The following is a 23,154-nucleotide window of genomic DNA, read 5'->3' as shown; positions in this document are numbered from 1 at the left end:
ACACAGTGCGAGAGCACACCAGACCAGTGAGGATAAACACAGCGTGACAGCACACCAGACCAGTGAGGATAAACACAGCGCGAGAACACACCAGACCAGTGAGGATAAACACAGCGCGAGAACACACCAGACCAGTGAGGATAAACACAGCGCGAGAACACACCAGACCAGTGAGGATAAACACAGCGCGAGAGCACACCAGACCAGTGAGGATAAACACAGTGCGAGAACACACCAGACCAGTGAGGATAAACACAGTGCGAGAACACACCAGACCAGTGAGGATAAACACAGCGCGAGAGCACACCAGACCAGTGAGGATAAACGCAGCGCGAGAGCGCACCAGACCAGTGAGGATAAACACAGCGCGAGAGCACACCAGACCAGTGAGGATAAACACAGCACAACAGCACACCAGACCAGTGAGGATAAACACAGCGCGAGAACACACCAGATCAGTGAGGATCAACACAGCGCGAGAGCACACCAGACCAGTGAGGATAAACACAGCGCGAGAGCACACCAGACCAGTGAGGATAAACACAGCGTGACAGCACACCAGACCAGTGAGGATAAACGCAGCGCGAGAGCACACCAGACCAGTGAGGATAAACACAGTGCGAGAGCACACCAGACCAGTGAGGATAAACGCAGTGCGAGAGCACACCAGACCAGTGAGGGTAAACACAGCACAACAGCACACCAGACCAGTGAGGATAAACACAGCGCGAGAGCACACCAGACCAGTGAGGATAAACACAGCGCGAGAACACACCAGACCACTGAGGATAAACACAGCGCGAGAACACACCAGACCAGTGAGGGTAAACACAGCACAACAGCACACCAGACCAGTGAGGATAAACACAGCGCGAGAACACACCAGACCAGTGAGGATAAACACAGCGCGAGAGCACACCAGACCAGTGAGGATAAACGCAGCGCGAGAGCGCACCAGACCAGTGAGGATAAACACAGCGCGAGAGCACACCAGACCAGTGAGGATAAACACAGCACAACAGCACACCAGACCAGTGAGGATAAACACAGCGCGAGAACACACCAGATCAGTGAGGATAAACACAGTGCGAGAACACACCAGACCAGTGAGGATAAACACAGAACAGCACACCAGACCAGTGAGGATAAACGCAGTGCGAGAGCACAACAGACCAGTGAGGATAAACACAGCGTGAGAGCACACCAGACCAGTGAGGATAAACACAGTGCGAGAACACACCAGACCAGTGAGGAGAAACACAGTGCGAGAGCACACCAGACCAGTGAGGATAAACACAGCGCGAGAGCACACCAGACCAGTGAGGATAAACACAGCGCGAGAGCACACCAGACCAGTGAGGATAAACACAGCGCGAGAGCACACCAGACCAGTGAGAATAAACGCAGCGCGAGAACACACCAGACCAGTGAGGATAAACACAGCGCGAGAGCACACCAGACCAGTGAGGATAAACACAGCGCGAGAACACACCAGACCAGTGAGGATAAACACAGTGCGAGAACACACCAGACCAGTGAGGATAAACACAGCGCGAGAACACACCAGACCAGTGAGGATAAACACAGCGCGAGAACACACCAGACCAGTGAGGATAAACACAGTGCGAGAACACACCAGACCAGTGAGGATAAACGCAGCGCGAGAGCGCACCAGACCAGTGAGGATAAACACAGCACAACAGCACACCAGACCAGTGAGGATAAACACAGCGCGAGAACACACCAGATCAGTGAGGATCAACACAGCGCGAGAGCACACCAGACCAGTGGGGATAAACACAGCGCGAGAGCACACCAGACCAGTGAGGATAAACACAGCGCGAGAACACACCAGACCAGTGAGGATAAACACAGCGCGAGAACACACCAGACCAGTGAGGATAAACACAGCGCGAGAGCACACCAGACCAGTGAGGATAAACGCAGCGCGAGAGCGCACCAGACCAGTGAGGATAAACACAGCACAACAGCACACCAGACCAGTGAGGATAAACACAGCGCGAGAACACACCAGATCAGTGAGGATCAACACAGCGCGAGAGCACACCAGACCAGTGGGGATAAACACAGCGCGAGAGCACACCAGACCAGTGAGGATAAACACAGTGCGAGAACACACCAGACCAGCGAGGATAAACACAGCGCGAGAACACACCAGACCAGTGAGGATAAACACAGCGTGACAGCACACCAGACCAGTGAAGATAAACACAGCACAAAAGCACACCAGACCAGTGAGGATAAACACAGCGCGAGAGCACACCAGACCAGTGAGGATAAACGCAGCACGAGAGCGTACCAGACCAGTGAGGATAAACACAGCGTGAGAGCACACCAGACCAGTGAGGATAAACACAGCACAACAGCACACCAGACCAGTGAGGATAAACACAGTGCGAGAGCACACCAGACCAGTGAGGATAAACACAGCGCGAGAGCACACCAGACCAGTGAGGATAAACACAGCGCGAGAGCACACCAGACCAGTGAGGATAAACACAGTGCGAGAACACACCAGACCAGTGAGGATAAACGCAGCGCGAGAGCACACCAGACCAGTGAGGATAAACACAGTGCGAGAACACACCAGACCAGTGAGGATAAACGCAGCGCGAGAACACACCAGACCAGTGAGGATAAACACAGTGCGAGAACACACCAGACCAGTGAGGATAAACACAGCGCGAGAGCACACCAGACCAGTGAGGATAAACACAGCGCGAGAGCACACCAGACCAGTGAGGAGAAACACAGTGCGAGAACACACCAGACCAGTGAGGATAAACACAGCGCGAGAGCACACCAGACCAGTGAGGATAAACACAGCGCGAGAGCACACCAGACCAGTGAGGATAAACGCAGCGCGAGAGCACACCAGACCAGTGAGGATAAACACAGCACAACAGCACACCAGACCAGTGAGGATAAACACAGCGTGACAGCACACCAGACCAGTGAGGATAAACGCAGCGCGAGAGCACACCAGACCAGTGAGGATAAACACAGTGCGAGAGCACACCAGACCAGTGAGGATAAACGTAGTGCGAGAGCACACCAGACCAGTGAGGGTAAACACAGCACAACAGCACACCAGACCAGTGAGGATAAACACAGCGCGAGAGCACACCAGACCAGTGAGGATAAACACAGCGCGAGAGCACACCAGACCAGTGAGGATAAACACAGCGCGAGAACACACCAGACCAGTGAAGATAAACACAGCACGAGAGCACACCAGACCAGTGAGGATAAACACAGCGCGAGAGCACACCAGACCAGTGAGGATAAACACAGCGTGACAGCACACCAGACCAGTGAGGATAAACACAGCGCGAGAGCACACCAGACCAGTGAGGATAAACACAGCGCGAGAACACACCAGACCAGTGAGGATAAACACAGCGCGAGAACACACCAGACCAGTGAGGGTAAACACAGCACAACAGCACACCAGACCAGTGAGGATAAACACAGCGCGAGAACACACCAGACCAGTGAGGATAAACACAGCGCGAGAACACACCAGACCAGTGAAGATAAACACAGCACAAAAGCACACCAGACCAGTGAGGATAAACACAGCGCGAGAGCACACCAGACCAGTGAGGATAAACACAGCGCGAGAGCGCACCAGACCAGTGAGGATAAACACAGCGCGAGAGCACACCAGACCAGTGAGGATAAACACAGCACAACAGCACACCAGACCAGTGAGGATAAACACAGCGCGAGAACACACCAGATCAGTGAGGATAAACACAGCGCGAGAGCACACCAGACCAGTGGGGATAAACACAGCGCGAGAGCACACCAGACCAGTGAGGATAAACACAGTGCGAGAACACACCAGACCAGCAGGGATAAACACAGTGCGAGAGCACACCAGACCAGTGAGGATAAACACAGCGCGAGAACACACCAGACCAGCGGGGATAAACACAGCACGAGAGCACACCAGACCAGTGAGGATAAACACAGCGCGAGAGCACACCAGACCAGCGGGGATAAACACAGCGCGAGAGCACACCAGACCAGTGAGGATAAACACAGTGCGAGAACACACCAGACCAGTGAGGATAAACACAGCACGAGAACACAGCAGACCAGTGAGGATAAACGCAGTGCGAGAACACACCAGACCAGTGAGGATAAACACAGTGCGAGAACACACCAGACCAGCGGGGATAAACGCAGTGCGAGAGCACACCAGACCAGCGGGGATAAACGCAGTGCGAGAGCACACCAGACCAGTGAGGATAAACACAGTGCGAGAACACACCAGACCAGCGGGGATAAACACAGCGCGAGAGCACACCAGACCAGTGAGGATAAACACAGCGCGAGAACACACCAGACCAGCGGGGATAAACACAGCACGAGAGCACACCAGACCAGTGAGGATAAACACAGCGCGAGAGCACACCAGACCAGCGGGGATAAACACAGCGCGAGAACACACCAGACCAGTGAGGATAAACACAGCACGAGAACACAGCAGACCAGTGAGGATAAACGCAGTGCGAGAACACACCAGACCAGTGAGGATAAACACAGTGCGAGAACACACCAGACCAGCGGGGATAAACGCAGTGCGAGAACACACCAGACCAGTGAGGATAAACACAGTGCGAGAACACACCAGACCAGCGGGGATAAACACAGCGCGAGAACACACCAGACCAGTGAGGATAAACGCAGCCCGAGAGCACACCAGACTAGCGGTATGTCTTTTTTTGACTGGCCTGTAGTTTTGTGGTAGTAGTGTAACATTAGCAACACTCCAGTCCTCCGGCACTACTCCTGTATCCCTTAGCGGAGATGTCAATAACCAGGTGACATAGATTTAAAGTAACTGGTAGAAGGATTAGAGGTGGGTTGAGGAGAACCTTTTTCACCCAGAGGGCGGTGGGGGTCTGGACCTTACTGCCTGAAAGGGTGATAGAGGCAGAAACCCTGACCACATTTAAACAGTACTTGGATGTGCCGTAATCTACAGGGCTACGGACCAAGAGCTGGAAAGTGGGATTAGGCTGGATAGTTGGATTAGGCTGGATAGTTTTTTCAACCTGCGCAGACACGATGGGCCAAATGGCCTCCATCTGTGCTGTAAATTTCTATGATTCTTATGCTGTGAAGTTCTGTATATATAATCCTGTAATCTCCTGATGCTGTGAAGTTCTGTATGTATAACATAAGAAACAGGAGTAGGCCATACGGCCCCTCGAGCCTGCTCCACCATTTAATACGATCATGGCTGATCTGATCATGGACTTAGCTCCACTTCACTGCCCGCTTCCCATAACCCCTTATTCCCTTATCGGTTAAGAAACTGTCTATCTCTGTCTTAAATTTATTCAATGTCTCAGCTTCCACAGCTCTCTGAGGCAGCGAATTCCACAGATTCACAACCCTCAGAAAATAAATTCCTCCTCATCTGTTTTAAATGGGTGGCCCCTTATTCTAAGATTATGCTCTCTAGTTCTAGTCTACCCCCTCAGTGGAAACATCCTCTCTGCATCCACCTTGTCAAGCCCCCTCATAATCTTATAGTCACGTAACCTCCTGATGCTGTGGACTGTTGTATATATAGTCACGTAACCTCCTGATGCTTTGAACTGTTGTATATATAGTCACGTAACCTCCTGATGCTGTGAACTGTTGTATATATAGTCACGTAACCTCCTGATGCTGTGAACTGTTGTATATATATATAGTCACGTAACCTCCTGATGCTGTGAACTCTATTAAATGACACCCAGAAATATATCCCAACAGTTACCCAGAGAGGCGAGACCTTGTAGTCCACATCCTGCACCGCCAACTCCTAGTGCTCGTAAGTGTGGCCAGCAGCGCCCGATCATCTGTAGACTACGGTTGTTGAATCGCGTTGGTTGGTGACTGGAGGGAAAGAGATCAAGAAAAATACCGCACATTACACAGAGTTACTTATTATACAATTGTACAACAGTACTGATTAAAAGAATCATACAGAGTTACCGATTTAAATAATTTCAATCAATCAGTCAGCACAATAGATGGCATTTTCCATCCTTTCCACATTGTCATGTATGTACATTCTGTTTGTAGCCACCAGATGGCGTCATTATTGGAGGCCACTGATATGGTGCTGCTCAGGTATAAAAGGCCAGCCATTTTGAGAGTCAGGCACTTTGGGCTGAAATAAAGCAGAGCCAAGGTCATACCTTGCTTAGTTAAACAGTACTCAGTTTGAACCTTTATTGCATACATAACACATAAATTGCAGTTCCCGGCAAGATGTAAAACTGTTCGATTACTGCGGCTGCTAAACATGGATTTAAGCCTCAGTAAATTCTCAGCGATGATCTTTGCAAAATAATTCTATGTATATAGAAAGTGCAGCAAGGATGTTATGCTGAATCTTCATAAATCATTACTCCACAGCTGGGGTATTGTGGCCAATTCTGGGTATCAAACGTTGAGAAGGATGTCAAGGCCTTGGAGAGGGCACAGATGAGATTGAGAATCATGGAGACATAGAATAGTACATAACAGATGGAGGACATTCAGCCCATCGAGTCTGCATCAGCAATCTAGTAAGTCCCACTCTTTCCCCATATCCCTGTAATTTGTTCTCCTCAAAATATTTAGCCAATTCCCTTTTGAAGGCTACTATTGAATCTGTATCCTCCACCCTAACGGGCAGTGCATTCCAAATCCTAACCACTCATTGCGTAAAAATATTTTCCTCATGACGCCACTGGTTCTTTTGGCAATCATCTTAAATCTGTGCCCTGTGGTTATCAACTCTCAGCCATTGGAAACAGTGTCTCTTTATTTACTCTATCTAAACCCTTCATGATTTTAAACTCCTCTATCAACATAAGAACATAAGAACATAAGAATTAGGAACAGGAGTAAGGCCATCTAGCCCCTCGAGCCTGCTCCGCCATTCAATAAGATCATGGCTGATCTGGCCGTGGACTCAGCTCCACTTACCCGCCCGCTCCCCGTAACCCTTAATTCCCTTATTGGTTAAAAATCTATCTATCTGTGACTTGAATACATTCAATGAGCTAGCCTCAACTGCTTCCTTGAGCAGAGAATTCCACAGATTCACAACCCTCTGGGAGAAGAAATTCCTTCTCAACTCGGTTTTAAATTGTCTCCCCCGTATTTTGAGGCTGTGCCCCCTAGTTCTAGTCTCCCCTACCAGTGGAAACAACCTCTCTGCCTCTATCTTGTCTATCCCTTTCATGATTTTAAATGTTTCTATAAGATCACCCCTCATCCTTCTGAACTCAAACGAGTAAAGACCCAGTCTACTCAATCTATCATCATAAGTTAACCCCCTCATCTCCGGAATCAGCCTAGTGAATCGTCTCTGTACCCTCTCCAAAGCTAGTATATCCTTCCTTAAGTAAGGTGACCAAAATTGCACGCAGTACTCCAGGTGCGGCCTTACCAATATCCTGTACAGTTGCAGCAGGACCTCCCTGCTTTTGTACTCCATCCCTCTCGCAATGAAGGCTAACATTCCATTCGCCTTCCTGATTACCTGCTGCACCTGCAAACTAACTTTTTGGGATTCATGAACAAGGACCCCCAGGTCCCTCTGCATCTCAGCAAGTTGTAATTTCTCCCCATTCAAATAATATTCCCTTTTACTGTTTTTTTTCCCCCCAAGGTGGATGACCTCACACTTTCCGACATTGTATTCCATCTGCCAAACCTTCGCCCATTCGCTTACCTATCCAAATCTCTTTGCAGCCTCTGTGTCCTCTACACAACCCGCTTTCCCACTAATCTTTGTGTCATCTGCAAATTTTGTTACACTACACTCTGTCCCCTCTTCCAGGTCATCTATGTATATTGTAAACAGTTGTGGTCCCAGCACCGATCCCTGTGGCACACCACTAACCACCGATTTCCAACCCGAAAAGGACCCATTTATCCCAACTCTCTGCTTTCTGTTCGCCAGCCAATTCTCTATCCATGCTAATACATTTCCTCTGACTCCGCGTACCTCTATCTTCTGCAGTAAACTCCGCATACTTCTATCTTCTGCAGTAACCTCCTCTTAGCCTTCTCTGCTCTAAAGAGAAGAGTCCCAGTTTCTCAGTTTCTCCACACAATAGTAATCCCTCATCCCTGGAATCATTGTCTTCTGTACCCTCTCCAAAGCCATCACATCCTCCCTAAAGTGCAGTGCCCAGAATTGGACAATACTCCAAGCTGGGGCCTAACTAATGTTTTATATCAGTGTAACATGACTTCCTGGCTTCTGTATTCTAGGCCTCCATTTATAAAGCCCAGGATTTCATATGCTTTATCAACTGCTTTATTAACTGCCATCTTCAAAGATCTTTGCACAAGCACACCTTGGTCTCTCTATTCCTGCACTTCCTTTAAAATTGCACCATTACCAATGGTGTATGGTCTCTCCTCATCCTTCCTACCAAAATGTATCACCTCACACTTCTCTGCGTTGAATTTCATCACCACGTGTCCGTCCATTCCACCAGCCTGTCTTATATTCTCTTGAAGTCCATTACTACCTTCCTCACTGTTTACTACACTTCTAAGTTTCGTGTTATCTGCAAATTTCAATATTGTGCCCTGCACCGCGAAGTCCAAGTCATTAATTTATATCAAAGACAGCCGTGGTCCCAGTACTGAACCTTGGGGAACGCCACTGTATACCTCCCTCCAGTCCGAAAAACAGCCGTTCACCACAACTCTCTGTATTCTATCCTTTAGCCAATGTTGTATCCATGCCGGTACTGCCCCTTTTATCCCACGGGCTTCAGGTTTGCTAACAAGCCTAATGGGCTGCATTTTCGGGTTTTTGTGGTTTCGCCCATTTCCAGGCGCAAATCACGATGAAATCAAAAATTTAGCGCCGGGTTAGCGTTAGCGCCAGAGCGTGCAACGTTCGCCAAAAGAAAGTTGACAGAGCGTTAGCGTCAACTCCCGGCGTTGCACCACACAATTTGTGCGCCAGAGCCGAAAGTTCCGGCGCTAAAACAAAAATTGGACGTTCTGCTCATGCGCAAATTTTTTAATTCTTCCCGCGCTTCTGGTCTGCTGTCCGATCGCAAACGCAAATGCAGGGCGCGGCCACGCGCATGCGCAGCACACCCGGGGCGGAATCAGCCATTTTAAAATTGGATTTTGATCATGGAGGATGAGGAGTCGAGGCAGCGTGCCAGGATTTAGCCAGGAGGCTAACGAAGCTCTCGTGGGGGCTGTGGAGAGAAGATGGCACGAGTTACATCGCAGAGGTGGATCTAGACCCCTGCCGTCCATTTTTAAACGCACATGGAGGGAAACCGCTGAGGAGGTCTCTGCCTCAGACACTGTGGTCAGGAATGGTACACAGTGCCGAAAAAAGTTCAATGATCTTTAGTGGCTTGTTAGAGTACAATTTTTATTCATGCGCTCCTTCGTTACTTCAATTATAAATCTGACATTATTTGTTGTCATGCTGTTGTTATCTCTCAGCACTCTGTGGGTTACCTCCGACACCACTCATTCAGCTACACATTTAAACCTCCAATCTGTTTGTCCCTATGTTAATTTGCACGTGGACCAGGTAGTAATCCAGAGATTATCACCTTTGAAGTTCTGCTTTTTAATTTGTACTCTTCTATCGCCTCAAACTCCCTCAGCAGAACCTCATTCCTAGTTCTACCTGTATGTGTCAGCCGTGGCTCAGTGCGCAGCACACTCGCCTCGGAAGAAGAAGGTTGTGGGTTCAAGTCCCACTCCAGGGACATGAGCACATAAATCTAGGCTGACACTCCCAGTGCAGTGCTGAGGGAGTGCTGCACTGTCGGAGGTGCCGCCTTTCGGATGAGGTGTTAAACCGAGGCCCCGTCTGCTCTCTCAGGTGGACGTAAAAGACTCCACAGGCACTATTTCGAAGAGGAGCAGGGAAGTTATCCCCGGTGTCCTCGCCAATATTTATCCCTCAATCAACATAACAAAAAACAGATTATCTGGTCAGTATCATATTGCCGTTTGTGGGAGCTTGCTGTGCGCAAACTGGCTGCTGCGTTTCCCACATTACAACAATGGCTACACTTCAAAAGTACTTCATTGGCTATAAACTGCTTTGAGACGTCCGATGGTCGTGAAAGGCGCTATATAAAGGCAAGTCTTTCATTTCTTTGCTATCCTACGTGGACCACAGCCGGATCCTCCACCTCCTGCTCGAAGTTCTTCTCTAGCCGCGAGGAGATGCCCTTACCCTGGCACTGGGCAGGCAACACAGCCTTCGGGACTCACGCTCTCGGCTGCAGAGAACAGCATCCCCCTGACTATACTGTCCCTTACCACTACCACATTAATTTTTGCTCCCCCCCACCCCCACTTGAATGGCCTCCTATTTGGAAGAATGAGAGGGGATCACATAGAAACATAAGATTCTGACGGGACTGGACAGGTTAGATGCAGGAAGAATGTTCCCGATGTTGTGGAAGTCCAGAACCAGGGGACATAGTCTTAGGATAAGGGGTAGGCCATTTAGGACTGAGATGAGGAGAAACTTCTTCACTCAGAGAGTGGTGAACCTGTGGAATTCTTTATCACAGAGAGTTGTTGATGCCAGTTCGTTAGATATATTCAAGAGGGAGTTAGATATGGCCCTTACGGCTAAAGGGATCAAGCGGTATGGAGAGAAAGCAGGAAAGGGGTACTGAGGGAATGATCAGCCATGATCTTATTGAATGGTGGTGCAGGCTCGAAGGGCCGAATGGCCTACTCCTGCATCTATTTTCTATGTTTCTATACCATGGTGCCATGGTCAATGATTATTTTAACGGTAGGTAAATCAGTCAAGTAAAATTGGCTGTGTGGTTGATAATGAAGAAGAAAGCTGTAGACTGCAGGAAGATATCAATGTACTGGTCAGGTGGGCAGAACAGTGGCAAACAGTATTTAATCTGGAGAAGTGTGAGGTTATGCATTTGGGGAGGGCTAATAAGGAAAGGGTATACACATTAAATGGTAGGACATTGAGAAGTGTAGAGGAACAAAGGGACCTTGGGAGTGCAGGCCCACAGATCCCTGAAGGTAGCAGTCCAGGTAGAGAAGGTGGTTAAGAAGGCATACGGAATGCTTGCCTTTATTAGCCGAGGCATAGAATACAAGAGCAGTGGGGGTTGTGTTTGAATTGTACAAATAACTAGTTATGCCACAGCTGGAGTACTGCGTGTAGTTCTGGTCACCGCATTACAGGAAGGACGTGATTGCACTGGAGAGGGTACAGAGGGGATTTACGAGGATGTTGCCGGAAGTGGAGAATCTTAGCTACGAGGGCAGATTGGACAGGCTGGGTTTGTTTTCTTTGGAACAGAGGAGGCTGAGGGGAGACCTCACTGAGGTGTATAAAATTATGAGGGGCCTGGATAGAGTGGATGGAAGCAGAGGGATCCACAAGCAGGGCGTATAGATTTAAAGTAATTGGTAGAAGGTTTCGGAGAGATTTTAAAAAGTACGTGGATGTGCACTTGAAGTGCCGTAACGTCCGGACTTAGTGCTGGAAGTGGGATTAGGCTGGATAGCCTCGTTGGCCGGCATGGACACGATGGGCCAAAATGGCCTCCTTCCGTGCTGTAAGTTCTATAATTAACCATGCTGTCAAGAGTGAGATTAGAAGAAACCTTTTCAGGCCAGAAAGATAGCGGAATCTAGAATGCTTTACCAGAAGTGGTGATCAATACTAAATCAATTATAGCTTTAAAAAGGTACTGGATAATAATTACTTAAAGCGAAAATGTGGAAAGAGCAGGAAAATGGATCTCACGCTGCTTGTCCGACATCCAGTATTGGAGGAACAGAAATTTTCTATAATTAAATATTGGGGAGACCGAAGCCATTGCCTTCAGTCCCAGTCACAAATTCAGTTCCCCAGCCACTGACTGCATCCCTCTCTCGGCCACTACCAGAGGCTGAATCAAATTGTCTGCAACCTTGGCGTCCTATTTGACCCTGGGCTGAGCTACCGACCCCGTACCCTTTCCTCAAATCTGCCATCAAGCTCATGGTCTACAGAGCTGTAGTAATACCCGCCCTCCTGTCTGGCTCAGAGACATGGACCATGTACAGTAGACACCTCAAGTCGCTGGAGAAATACCACCAACGATGTTTCTGCAAGATCATACAAATCCCCTGGGAGGACAGACGCACCAACGTTAGCGTCCTCGACTAGGCCAACATCCCCAGCATCGAAGCACTGACCACACTCGACCAGCTCCATTGGGCAGGCCACATTGTCCGCACGAGACTCCCAAAGCAAGCGCTCTACTCGGAACTCCTTCACGGCAAACGAGCCCCAGGTGGGCAGAGGAAACATTTCAAGGACACCCTCAAAGCCTCCCTGATAAAGTGCAACATCCCCACCGACACCTGGGAGTCACTGGCCAAAGACTGCCATAAGTGGAGGAAGTGCATCCGGGAGGACGCTGAGCACCTCGAGTCTCATCGCCGAGAGCATGCAGCAGCGGAATGAGCGTGCGGCAAACCAGTCCCACCCTCCTCTTCCCTCAACCACTGTCTGTCCCACCTGTGACAGGGACTGTGGTTCTCGTATTGGACTGTTCAGCCACCTGAGGACTCTTTTTTTTTTTAAAGAGTGGAAGCAAGTCTTCCTCGATTCCGAGGGACTGCCGATGATGATGATGATGACCGTTTTCATGACCAAGGCCACCTCCGTACATCGCCCATCTCCACCCCAGCACAAAGAGAGATAAATCGGTTTGATCCGAGTAGCATAGTGACCAAATATTCAAGGGTATTTGACGTTTAGAAAAGATAGGCAAAATGGAAAGGAATGTGGGGTAGCCCTGATAATAAAAGGATGAGATAAAGGCAGCAGAGAGAAAGGATCTTATCCCAGAAAACCAGGATGTAGAATTAGTGTGGGTGGAGCTAAGAAATAAAAAAGGGCAGAAAACACTGGTGGGAGTAGTTTATGGGTCCCCTAACAATAATTGTAGCGTTGGACAGAGTATAAATCAGGAATTTAGAGGAGCATGTAAAAAGGGTAATGCAATAATCCTTGGGAACTTTAATTTTTATATAGACTGGGCAAACCAAAATGGCAAAAGTAGCTGGAGGCAAAGTTCATGATATGCATTCGAGACAGTTTTCTAGAACAATATGTTGAGGAACCAACTCGGAAACGGGCTTTCAGCATTTAGCATGAGACAGAGTTAATTAGTAATCTTATATTTGTTATATTTGGATGCTTTACTATTAGTGTGTTGTTAAATCTCTGGGGAAGAGTGGACATAATATAACATTTCATGTTAAGTTTGAGGTTTGAGTATGATGTGGTTAATACCGAAATTTAAACAAAGTCAATTGTAGAGCTATGAGGGGCAAGTTGGCTAAGGTAGGTTGGGAAATTAGATTAAAATATATGGCGATAGATAAGCAATGGTAAACATTTAAATAAAAAATTCATAATTCTCAACGAATATACATTCACGAGGAATAGGAACTCTACTGGAAAGTGGGACAGCCATAGTTAACTGGAGAAGTTAAGATACTATTAGATTAAAAGAGGCTTACAATATTGCCAGAAAGAGTAGTAAGTAAAAATGGAGGATCATGAAATTGTTAGAGGCAGAAAATAGAATGAGTGTAAACTAGCAAGAAATATAAAAACAGAGGTGTAAAAGATTTTAAAAAGGAAGACATTAACAAAAGTAAACGTGGATTCCCAGGGCCTGATGGACTGCATCCCAGAGTACTTAAGGAGGTGGCCTTGGAAATAGTGGATGCATTGACAGTCATTTTCCAACATTCCATAGACTCTGGATCAGTTCCTATGGAGTGGAGGGTAGCCAATGTAACCCCACTTTTTAAAAAAGGAGGGAGAGAGAAAGCAGGGAATTATAGACCGGTCAGCCTGACATCGGTAGTGGGTAAAATGATGGAATCAATTATTAAGGATGTCATAGCAGTGCATTTGGAAAGAGGTGACATGATAGGTCCAAGTCAGCATGGATTTGTGAAAGGGAAATCATGCTTGACAAATCTTCTGGAATTTTTTGAGGATGTTTCCAGTAGAGTAGACAAGGGAGAACCAGTTGATGTGGTATATTTGGACTTTCAGAAGGCGTTCGACAAGGTCCCACACAAGAGATTGATGTGCAAAGTTAGAGCACATGGGATTGGGGGTAGTGTGCTGACATGGATTGAGAACTGGTTGTCAGACAGGAAGCAAAGAGTAGGAGTAAATGGGTACTTTTCAGAATGGCAGGCAGTGACTAGTGGGGTACCGCAAGGTTCTGTGCTGGGGCCCCAGCTGTTTACACTGTACATTAATGATTTAGATGAGAGGATTAAATGTAGTATCTCCAAATTTGCGGATGACACTAAGTTGGGTGGCAGTGTGAGCTGCGAGGAGGATGCTGTGAGGCTGCAGAGCGACTTGGATAGATTAGGTGAGTGGGCAAATGCATGGCAGATGAAGTATAATGTGGATAAATGTGAGGTTATCCACTTTGGTGGTAAAAACAGAGAGACAGACTATTATCTGAATGGTGACAGATTAGGAAAAGGGGAGGTGCAAAGAGACCTGGGTGTCGTGGTACATCAGTCATTGAAGGTTGGCATGCAGGTGCAGCAGGCGGTTAAGAAAGCAAATGGCATGCTGGCCTTCATAGCAAGGAGATTTGAGTACAGGGGCAGGAAGGTGTTGCTACAGTTGTACAGGGCATTGATGAGGCCACACCTGGGGTATTGTGTACAGTTTTGGTCTCCTAACCTGAGGAAGGACATTCTTGCTATTGAGGGAGTGCAGCGAAGGTTCACCAGACTGATTCCCGGGATGGCGGGACTGACCTATCAAGAAAGACTGGATCAACTGGGCTTGTATTCACAGGAGTTCAGAAGAATGAGAGGGGACCTCATAGAAACATTTAAAATTCTGACGGGGTTAGACAGGTTAAATGCAGGAAGAATGTTCCAGAACCAGAGGTCACAGTCTAAGGATAAGGGGTAAGCCATTTAGGACCGAGATGCGGAGGAACTTCTTCACCCAGAGAGTGGTGAACCTGTGGAATTCTCTACCACAGAAAGTTGTTGAGGCCAATTCACTAAATATATTCAAAAAGGAGTTAGATGAGGTCCTTACTACTAGGGGGATCAAGGGGTATGGCGAGAAAGCAGGAATGGGGTACTGAAGTTGAATGTTCAGCCATGAACTCATTGAATGGCGGTGCAGGCTAGAAGGGCCGAATGGCCTACTCCTGCACCTATTTTCTATGTTTCTATGTTTCTATGGATCCCTTAGGGCAGGAGAAATTATAATGTGGAATAAGGAAATGGCAGAGACGTTAAATAAATATTGTGTGTCAGTCTTCACAGTCTAATCCAACTTTCCGGCACTTGGTCCGTAACCCTGCACTTTACTGCACCACAAGTGCATATCCAAGCACTGTTTAAATGTGGTGAGGGTCTCTGCCCCGATCACCATTTCATGAAGTGAGTTCCAGATCCCCATCATCCTCTGGGTGAAAAAAGTTCTCCTCAACTCCCCTCTAATCCTTACTTTAAATCTATACACCCTGGTTATTAACCTCTCTGCTGAAGGAAATAGGTGCTCCCTTTCCTCTCTCTCTCTCTAGGACCCTCATAATTGTATACACCCAAATTAAATATCCCCTCAGCCTCCTCTGTTTCAAAGAAATTTCTTCACCCAGAGGGAGGTGGGGGTCTGGAACTCACTGTCTGAAAGGGTGGTAGAGGCAGAAACCCTCACCACATTTAAAAAGTATTTGGATGTGCACCTGAAGTGCTGTAACCTGCAGGGCTATGGACCGAGAGCTGGAAAGTGGGATTAGGCTGATAGCCTCTTGTTGGCCAGTTCGAACACGATGGGCCGAAATGGCCTCCTTCCATGCTGTAAATTTCTATGATTCTATGAAAACAAACCCAGCCTATCCAATCTTTCCTCATAGCTAAAATTTTTCAGTCTAGGCAACATCCTCGTAAATCTCCTCTGTACCCTCTTTGATGCAATCACATTCTTCCTGTAATGTGGTGACCAGAACTGCACGCAGTACTCCAGCTGTGGCCTAACCAGTGTTTTATACAATTCAAGCATAAGCTCCCTGCTCTTATATTGTATGCCTAGACTAATAAAGGAAAATAACCTGTATGTCTTCTTAACCACCTTATCTACCTGTCCTGCTGTCTTCAGGGATCTGTGGACCACTACTCCAAGATCCCTCTGTTCCTCTACATTTCTTAGTATTCTATCATTTATTGTGTATTCCCTTGCCTTATTAACCCTCCCTAAATCACTACCTCACAGTTCTCCAGATTGAATTCCATTTGCCACTGTTCTGCCCACCTGACCAGTTCATTGATATCTTCCTGCAGTCTACAGCTTTCTTCATCATCAACCACACAGCCAATTTTTGTATCATCTGCAAATTTCTTAATGAAACCCCAACATTAAAGTCTAATCATTGATATATACCATTATGAATGTAATTTGCTATGTGACAGCAACCACGGTCATTTAACTCTTCCCCACTGTACATTGACCTTTAGGTCAGTTGACTGGAATTTTACGACAGTATTTAATAATAGTTGGGACTGAAATTCCTCTCTCCCGTACGTGTAACAAACACATCACCCATTCGTAGTTTTACCTTTCAATTGGTTAACAAGTGTATTAAAATAGTGCGGCAAGGAATTTTATGTTTGTTTAAAATAGGTCACATGCTTTTTAAAATCTCTCTTGGAGCAACTTCCCCCCTTCAATGTGTCTGTGAAATGAAATAAATGTGAAAAACAGAGTTACTTTATTATTTATTGGAATAATATATTTTTGCCCTTTCCTTTCTGTCAACTTGAAAATAAAGTTCATCATTCTTGCTGCATTTATATAGGGCTTTGGTGAGACCACACCTGGAGTACTGTGCACTGTTTTGGTCTCCTTGCCTAAGGAAGGACATACTTGCAATGAACGTTCACTCGGGATGAGAGGGCTGTCCCATGATGAGAGATTGAGTAGAACGGGCCTATATTCTCTGAAGAACGAGAGGCGATCTCACTGAAACGTGGAAAATTCTTAGATGGCTTGACAGTAGATGCTGAGATGCTGTTTCCTCGGGCTGAAGAGTCTAAAACTAGGTCATAATCTCAAGATAAGGAGTCGACGATTTAGGACTGAGATGAGAGAAACCTCTTGACTCAGAGGGTTGATATATTTGGAATTCTCTACCTCAGAGGGTTGGGGATTTTCAGCTGATGAGTATACTAGAGATGACATCAATAGATTTTTGGGCACTAAAGGAATCAAGGGATATGGAGATAGGGCAGGAAAGTGGAGTAAATGTAGAAGTCCAGCTATCATCTTATTGAATGGTAGAGCAGGCTCGAAAGACCATATGGCTTACTCTTGCTCCTATTTCTTATGTTTTTATTCAATAGTAGCCATCAAAAGGGAATTAGATAAATATTTAAAGTTGAAAAAATTGCAGGGATATGGAGAAAGAGCGGGAGCGTGGGACTAACTGGATTGCTCGAAGAGTCGGTGCAGACTCGATGTGCTGAATGCCCTCCTTCTCTGCTATCAGTAAATGTGAGGAGTTCATGGACTTTTGTCTCTAAGATGGAGACCATCCATTCGGCCGCCTCTTCCCCTAGCCCACCAGGCCAAATTTCCTCTCAGGATCCACCTGTTCTAGCCCTGACCTCACATCTTTATCCAGTTTCTCTCTGATCTCCCCTCATGTCCTTTCCCAGCTCATCCTGTCCATGAGACCCACTTCCTGCTCCCTCGACCCTATTCCTACCAAACTGTGACCACCCAACTTCCTTTTCTGGCTCCCATGTTAGCCAACATTGTGAACGTTTCTCTCTCCTCAGGAACTGTCCCCTTCTCCCACAAATTGCCGTCATCATCCCTTTCCTCAAAAAAACAACCCTTGAACCCTCCGTCCTTGAAAATTACTGCCCCATCTCCACCCTCCCTTTTCCTCTCCAAGGTCTTTGAATGTGTTGTCGCCGCCCAAATTTGTGCCCATCTTTCCCGCAATTCCATGTTTGAACCCCTCCAATCTGGTTTCCGCCACTGCCACAGTACCGAAACCGCTCTCATCAAAGTCACAAACTACATCCTTGATTACGGTAATAAAGGCAAACTATCCCTCCTTGTCCTTCTTGACTTGTCTGCAGCCTTTGACACTGCTGACCACTCTATCCTTCTCCAACACCTCTCCACTATCGTCCAGCTGGGTGGGACTGCACTCAACTGGTTCTATTCTTATCTATCTAATCATAGCCAGAGAATCACCTGCAACAGCTTCTCTTCCCGCATCGTTACCTCTGGTGTCTCTCAAGGATTTATGCTTGGCCCCCTCCTATTTCTGTTCTTGGCGACATCATCCAAAAACACAACTTCAGTTTCCATATGTACGCTGATGACACCCAGCTCTACCTCACTACCACTTCTCCCGACCCCTCCATGGTCTCTAAATTGTCAGACTACTTGTCCAACATCCAGTTCTGGGTGAGCAGAAATTTTCTCCAACTGAATATTGAGAAGACCGAAGCCATTATTTTCGATTCTCACCACAAACTCCGTTCCCGAGTCACTGACTCCATCCCTCTCCCAACTTCTGTACGAGGCTGAACCACACTGTTCACAACCTTGAAAAAGAGATTGGATTTCTATGGCGCCTTTCATGACCATCAGACATCTCAAAGCGCTTTACAACCAATGAAGCACTTTGAGTGTAGCCACTATTGTAATGTGGGAAACGCAGGTGTCATATTTGACCCTGAAATGAGCTTTCAACCACATATCTAAGACCCGCCTATTTACACCTCCGTAACATCGCCCGTCTCTGCCCTTGCCTCAGCTCATCTGCTGCTGAAGCACTCAGGTATTCCTTTGTTTCCTCTAAAATTGACTATTCTAACGCACTCCTGACTGGCCTCCCACATTTTACCCGATGTAAATTAGAGATGATCCAAAATTCGGCAGCCCTTGCCCAAACTCGCACCAAGTCCCGCTCACCCATCACCCTGTGCTCGATGACCTACGCTGGCTCCCGGTTAAGCAAAATTCTCGTCCTTGTTTTCAAATCCCTCCATGGCTTCACCCCTCCCCATTTCTGTAATCTCCTCCAGCCCCACAACCACCTGAGATATCTGCACTCCTCCAATTCTGCTCTCTTGAGCATCCTTGATTATAATCGCTCAACTATTGATGGCCGTGCCTTCTGTTGCCTCGGCCCCAAGCTCTGGAATTCCCTGACTAAACCTCTCCGCCTCTCTTTCCTTCTTTAAGACGCTCCTTAAAACCTACCTCTTTGACCAAGCTTTTGGTCACATGCCCGAATTTCTCCTTGGGTGGCTCGGCATCAAATTATTTATCTCACAATACTCCTGTGAAGTGCCTAGGGATGTTTCACTATGGTAAAGGCACTATATAAATACAAGTTGTGGTTGTTGCCCTATTCTATGACCCTGCAGCACAGAAGGCGACCATTTGGCACATTCTGCCTGTGCCGACTCTCTGAAAGAGCTCTCCAGTTAGTCCCACTCCCCTGTTCTTTCCCCACAGCCCTGCAATTTTCTCCTTTCCAATTAATGTGTGCACATGTGAGGGTACTCACAGGTTTGTAGAGCTGTTGCGCTCTGGGCCCTGACTCCATTAGGTACATCGAGGAGGCTCAAGCACGTGGGGAGATCCCGTCCGAACTGACCTCCGTCCGGACGGAATTCCTCATCGGCGCCAAACCCCGGAACCTCCTCGGGAGCCGGCGCCTCACAACTTGAGCCGCCTCGGGGAAATCCCCTCCGTGCCTTTTAGTTCTGCGCGGAGGGGTTTCCTGTACGGACTGCTCCTGCACACTCTCAACTTTGCCATCCTCGTCTGCCGTCCGACACGCCATGGCGTACCATCTTGCCGTCCGGAGGAGGCGGGGGTCCCCGATGGAGGGCACTCTACGCAGGAGTCCTCCCACTATTTATCGGGGACTTGGCCTAGAGGGTGGTGCACGGAGCAGTCCCGTGCAACAAATTTTTAAGCCGGTTCACGGACTCCCAGGCCGCCTGCAATTTCTGCGGTCTGGAAGAGTCCGTGTTCCACGTTTTTATTAAATGCACGAGGTTGCAGCCCCTGTTCCAATATTTAAAGGGGCTGCTCCTGAAATTCTGGCTGCACTTCAGTCCCACACTCCTGATCTTTGGGCACCCTGTGCGGAGGGGAGCAGGTAGGTCCGAGGGCCTCCTCGTAGGACTGCTCCTGGGCACGGCCAAGGGTGCCATCAGCCGGTCCAGGCAGCGGGCGGTCGAGGGGGTCGTTCAACCTGACTGCCTGCCTCTCTTCCGCGCGTACATCCGGGCCAGGGTGTCCTTGGAGATGGAGCACGCGGTGTCCACCGGTACGCTCGCGGCCTTCCGCGAGAGGTGGGCGCCGGAGGGACTGGAGTGCATCGTCACCCCCGGCAACCAAATTTTAATTTGATTTTATGTTTTAAAGTTTAATTTGTTTTAATTGCCGGAGTTTTTAGTGTCCTCCTCCCCTTTTAATGTGGGCACTTGGAAAAAGATTTTGATTTTAGCGCCCCAAAAAAAACGCAAAAAAAAACACAAAAAAACCCACAAAAAGAGACACAAAAAAGGGCCTTGAAAATGTTTGGAGTGTCCCCCAGATCGGGGGTCACTTGACCTAATGTTTATTTGTCTCCTTCAAAAGAGTTGTAGAGCTGTTGCATTGTGAGTGGCTTAGCCAGTCACATGATGTTCACAAGACTCAATAAAACCCCAACCAGTTGGGTTCAGGTGATCCACGATGAGGCTGGTGGTTGTGAGCCTAGTGGATGGTGGATGAACTATTAATATGTAGTGTGATTGTTAAACCTTTGTTAATAAACCAGCTAGTAATAGCAATGTGTTGCTACGACTTCTCAAGCAAATACATTACAATACTTTTGAAAGTTACTGCTGAATCTGATTCCACCAACCTTTCAGGCAGCGTATTCCAGATATTCCAGCTGAAGCCTTGTTCTTTTTTTCCCCTCGATACACTCACAACCACCAACACCGTTGTGATATTCAGTGCTCCTGTGACTGCTCTCAGCATGTCATGCAATCTGGCCTACACTCTCAACCTCTCATCAGCAGCAGTGGTTCAATCTGTATCATAGCTGTCCGAATCCACTATTTTAGAATTGCATACACTTATATATTACAGGTAAGTGTGCTTCACACGTGTATACTTACTGAACAAACATCTAACATCATTCAGTGTGAAACTTTGCCGTCTTTCTCTTGCACTGAAGTTGGAATTCTGGCATGAATTAATGAGATAAAGCACGACTTAGTGCAGGTTCTAGGTTTTGTCCAGCAGTTGCACACAGAACTTTGACCATCAGAATGATTGCTGAGCGTGTTGACTTGCACAACCAATTGAACCAAATACAGAGAACTGCTTGGTGCGGCAATTCTCAAAATATTTGCCCTCAGTTAGGACGTTTTGCTACATTTTTAGCAGTCTGTCTCAGCAGTGTGCATCTGTGCATCAACATCACATACCCAACAATGGTGTTTGCTACTCATTTGTAATCAGAAATGTAATTCGCCACGTCTGGATTCCCAATTCATCACATTTGGCTATCGTATTGGACAGCACTGATTAATGGCTGAAGAGAAATGGAAGGTACTGCCCTTACCATGGATGTAATGGTGCAACCTGCAGAGAGATGATGTCTCTACACCCGGCTCCCAAAGCCCAAATCACTTCATGGCCAACTGGATCTGTTGAACTCCTGAAAATATAATAAAAAGATAAGGCAAACTGATCGAACACGAATCAATGTAAACCTATAGTAGTAGCAAGTGTCCAAAGGTACCTTTACAGTATCTGCCATTCCCTCTCCAATTACTCTCTCAGTATGTTTATTTCATCTATTATTTCACACTCCTCGATAGCAGTGTCTGCATCACCCTTCGCTTTTGTGACAACAAATGCAAAGTATTCATTAAGAACCATACCCACATCATTGTACCCAATGTATCACTGCAATCAAGGAGCTATGGGGGGCCGGGGGGGAAAGAACTTAACACAATCACAATCACTAAGGAGGTGGTACTCAGTAAGATAATGGATAATGGGACTAAAGGCAGATAAATCCCCTGGACCTGATAGCTTGCATCCTAGGGTCTTAAGAGAATTAGCGGCAGGGATAGTGGATGCATTGGTTGTAATTTACCAAAATTCCCTGGAGGTCCCAGTAGATTGGAAAATTGCAAATGTAACGCCCCTATTTAAAAAGGAGGCAGACAAAAAGCAGGAAACTATAGACCAGTTAGCCTAACATCTGTGGTTGGGAAAATGTTGGAGTCCATTATTGAAGAAGCAGTTGAAGGACATTTGGGAAAGCATAATTCAGTCAGACAGAGTCAACATGGATTTATGAAGGGGAAGTCATGTTTGACAAATTTGCTGGAATTCTTTGAGGATGTAACAAACAAGGAGGATAAAGGGGAACCAGTGGACGTGATGTATTTGGACTTCCAGAAGGCATTTGACAAGGGGCCACATAAAAGGTTACTGCACAAGATAAAAGTTCACGGGGTTCGGGGTAATTTATTAGCATGGATAGAGGATTGGCTAACTAACAGAAAACAGAGTGTTACGAAGCCAGGTTTGCTGATGATACAAAGATGGGAGGAAAAGCAATGTGTGAGGAGGACACAAAAACAAAAAACCTGCAAAAGGACATAAGACAGGCTAAGTGAGTGGGCAAAAATTTGGCAGATGGAGTATAATGTGGGAAAGTGTGAGGTTATGTGCTGTGGCAGAAAAAAAAAATCAAAGCGCAAGTTATTATTTAAATGGAGAAAGATTGCAAAGTGCTGCAGTACAGCGGGACCTGGGGGTCCTTGTGCATGAAACACAAAAGGTTAGTATGCAGGTACAGCAAGTGATCAGGAAGGCCAATGGAGTTTTGGCCTTTATTGCAAAGGGGATGGAGTATAAAAACAGGGAAGTCTTGCTACAGTTATACAAGGTATTGGTGAGGCTACACCTGGAATACTGCGTGCAGTTTTGGTTTCCATATTTACGAAAGGATAAACTTGCTTTGGAGGCAGTTCAGAAAAGGTTCACTCGAT

The 23,154-nt window shown here is 47.1% G+C and overlaps 1 protein-coding gene across 10 annotated transcripts in view; it reads right to left on the bottom strand.

Annotated features, from left to right (window-relative positions):
- Positions 1-23,154, bottom strand: part of fbxo41 (F-box protein 41) — a 248,309-nt gene that overhangs the window by 106,436 nt on the left and 118,719 nt on the right. For all 10 annotated transcript variants that reach the window (XR_011588477.1, XM_070866554.1, XM_070866561.1 and 7 more), the window contains exons 10-11: positions 21,711-21,806; positions 5,801-5,919 (exon numbers count right to left, since the gene is read on the bottom strand). Coding sequence is in view for 9 of the 10 variants with exons in the window: in XM_070866554.1 (XP_070722655.1) it covers positions 5,801-5,919; positions 21,711-21,806 (215 nt within the window). In the remaining variant the exon portion in view is untranslated. The remainder of the gene's footprint in view (positions 1-5,800; positions 5,920-21,710; positions 21,807-23,154) is intronic.

Source organism: Pristiophorus japonicus, chromosome 2 (assembly GCF_044704955.1).
Source record: "Pristiophorus japonicus isolate sPriJap1 chromosome 2, sPriJap1.hap1, whole genome shotgun sequence".
In the NCBI taxonomy this organism is placed as follows: domain Eukaryota; kingdom Metazoa; phylum Chordata; class Chondrichthyes; family Pristiophoridae; genus Pristiophorus; species Pristiophorus japonicus.
Note: the sequence above shows the minus strand (reverse complement) of the source record. Positions and strands in the feature narration are given on the sequence as shown.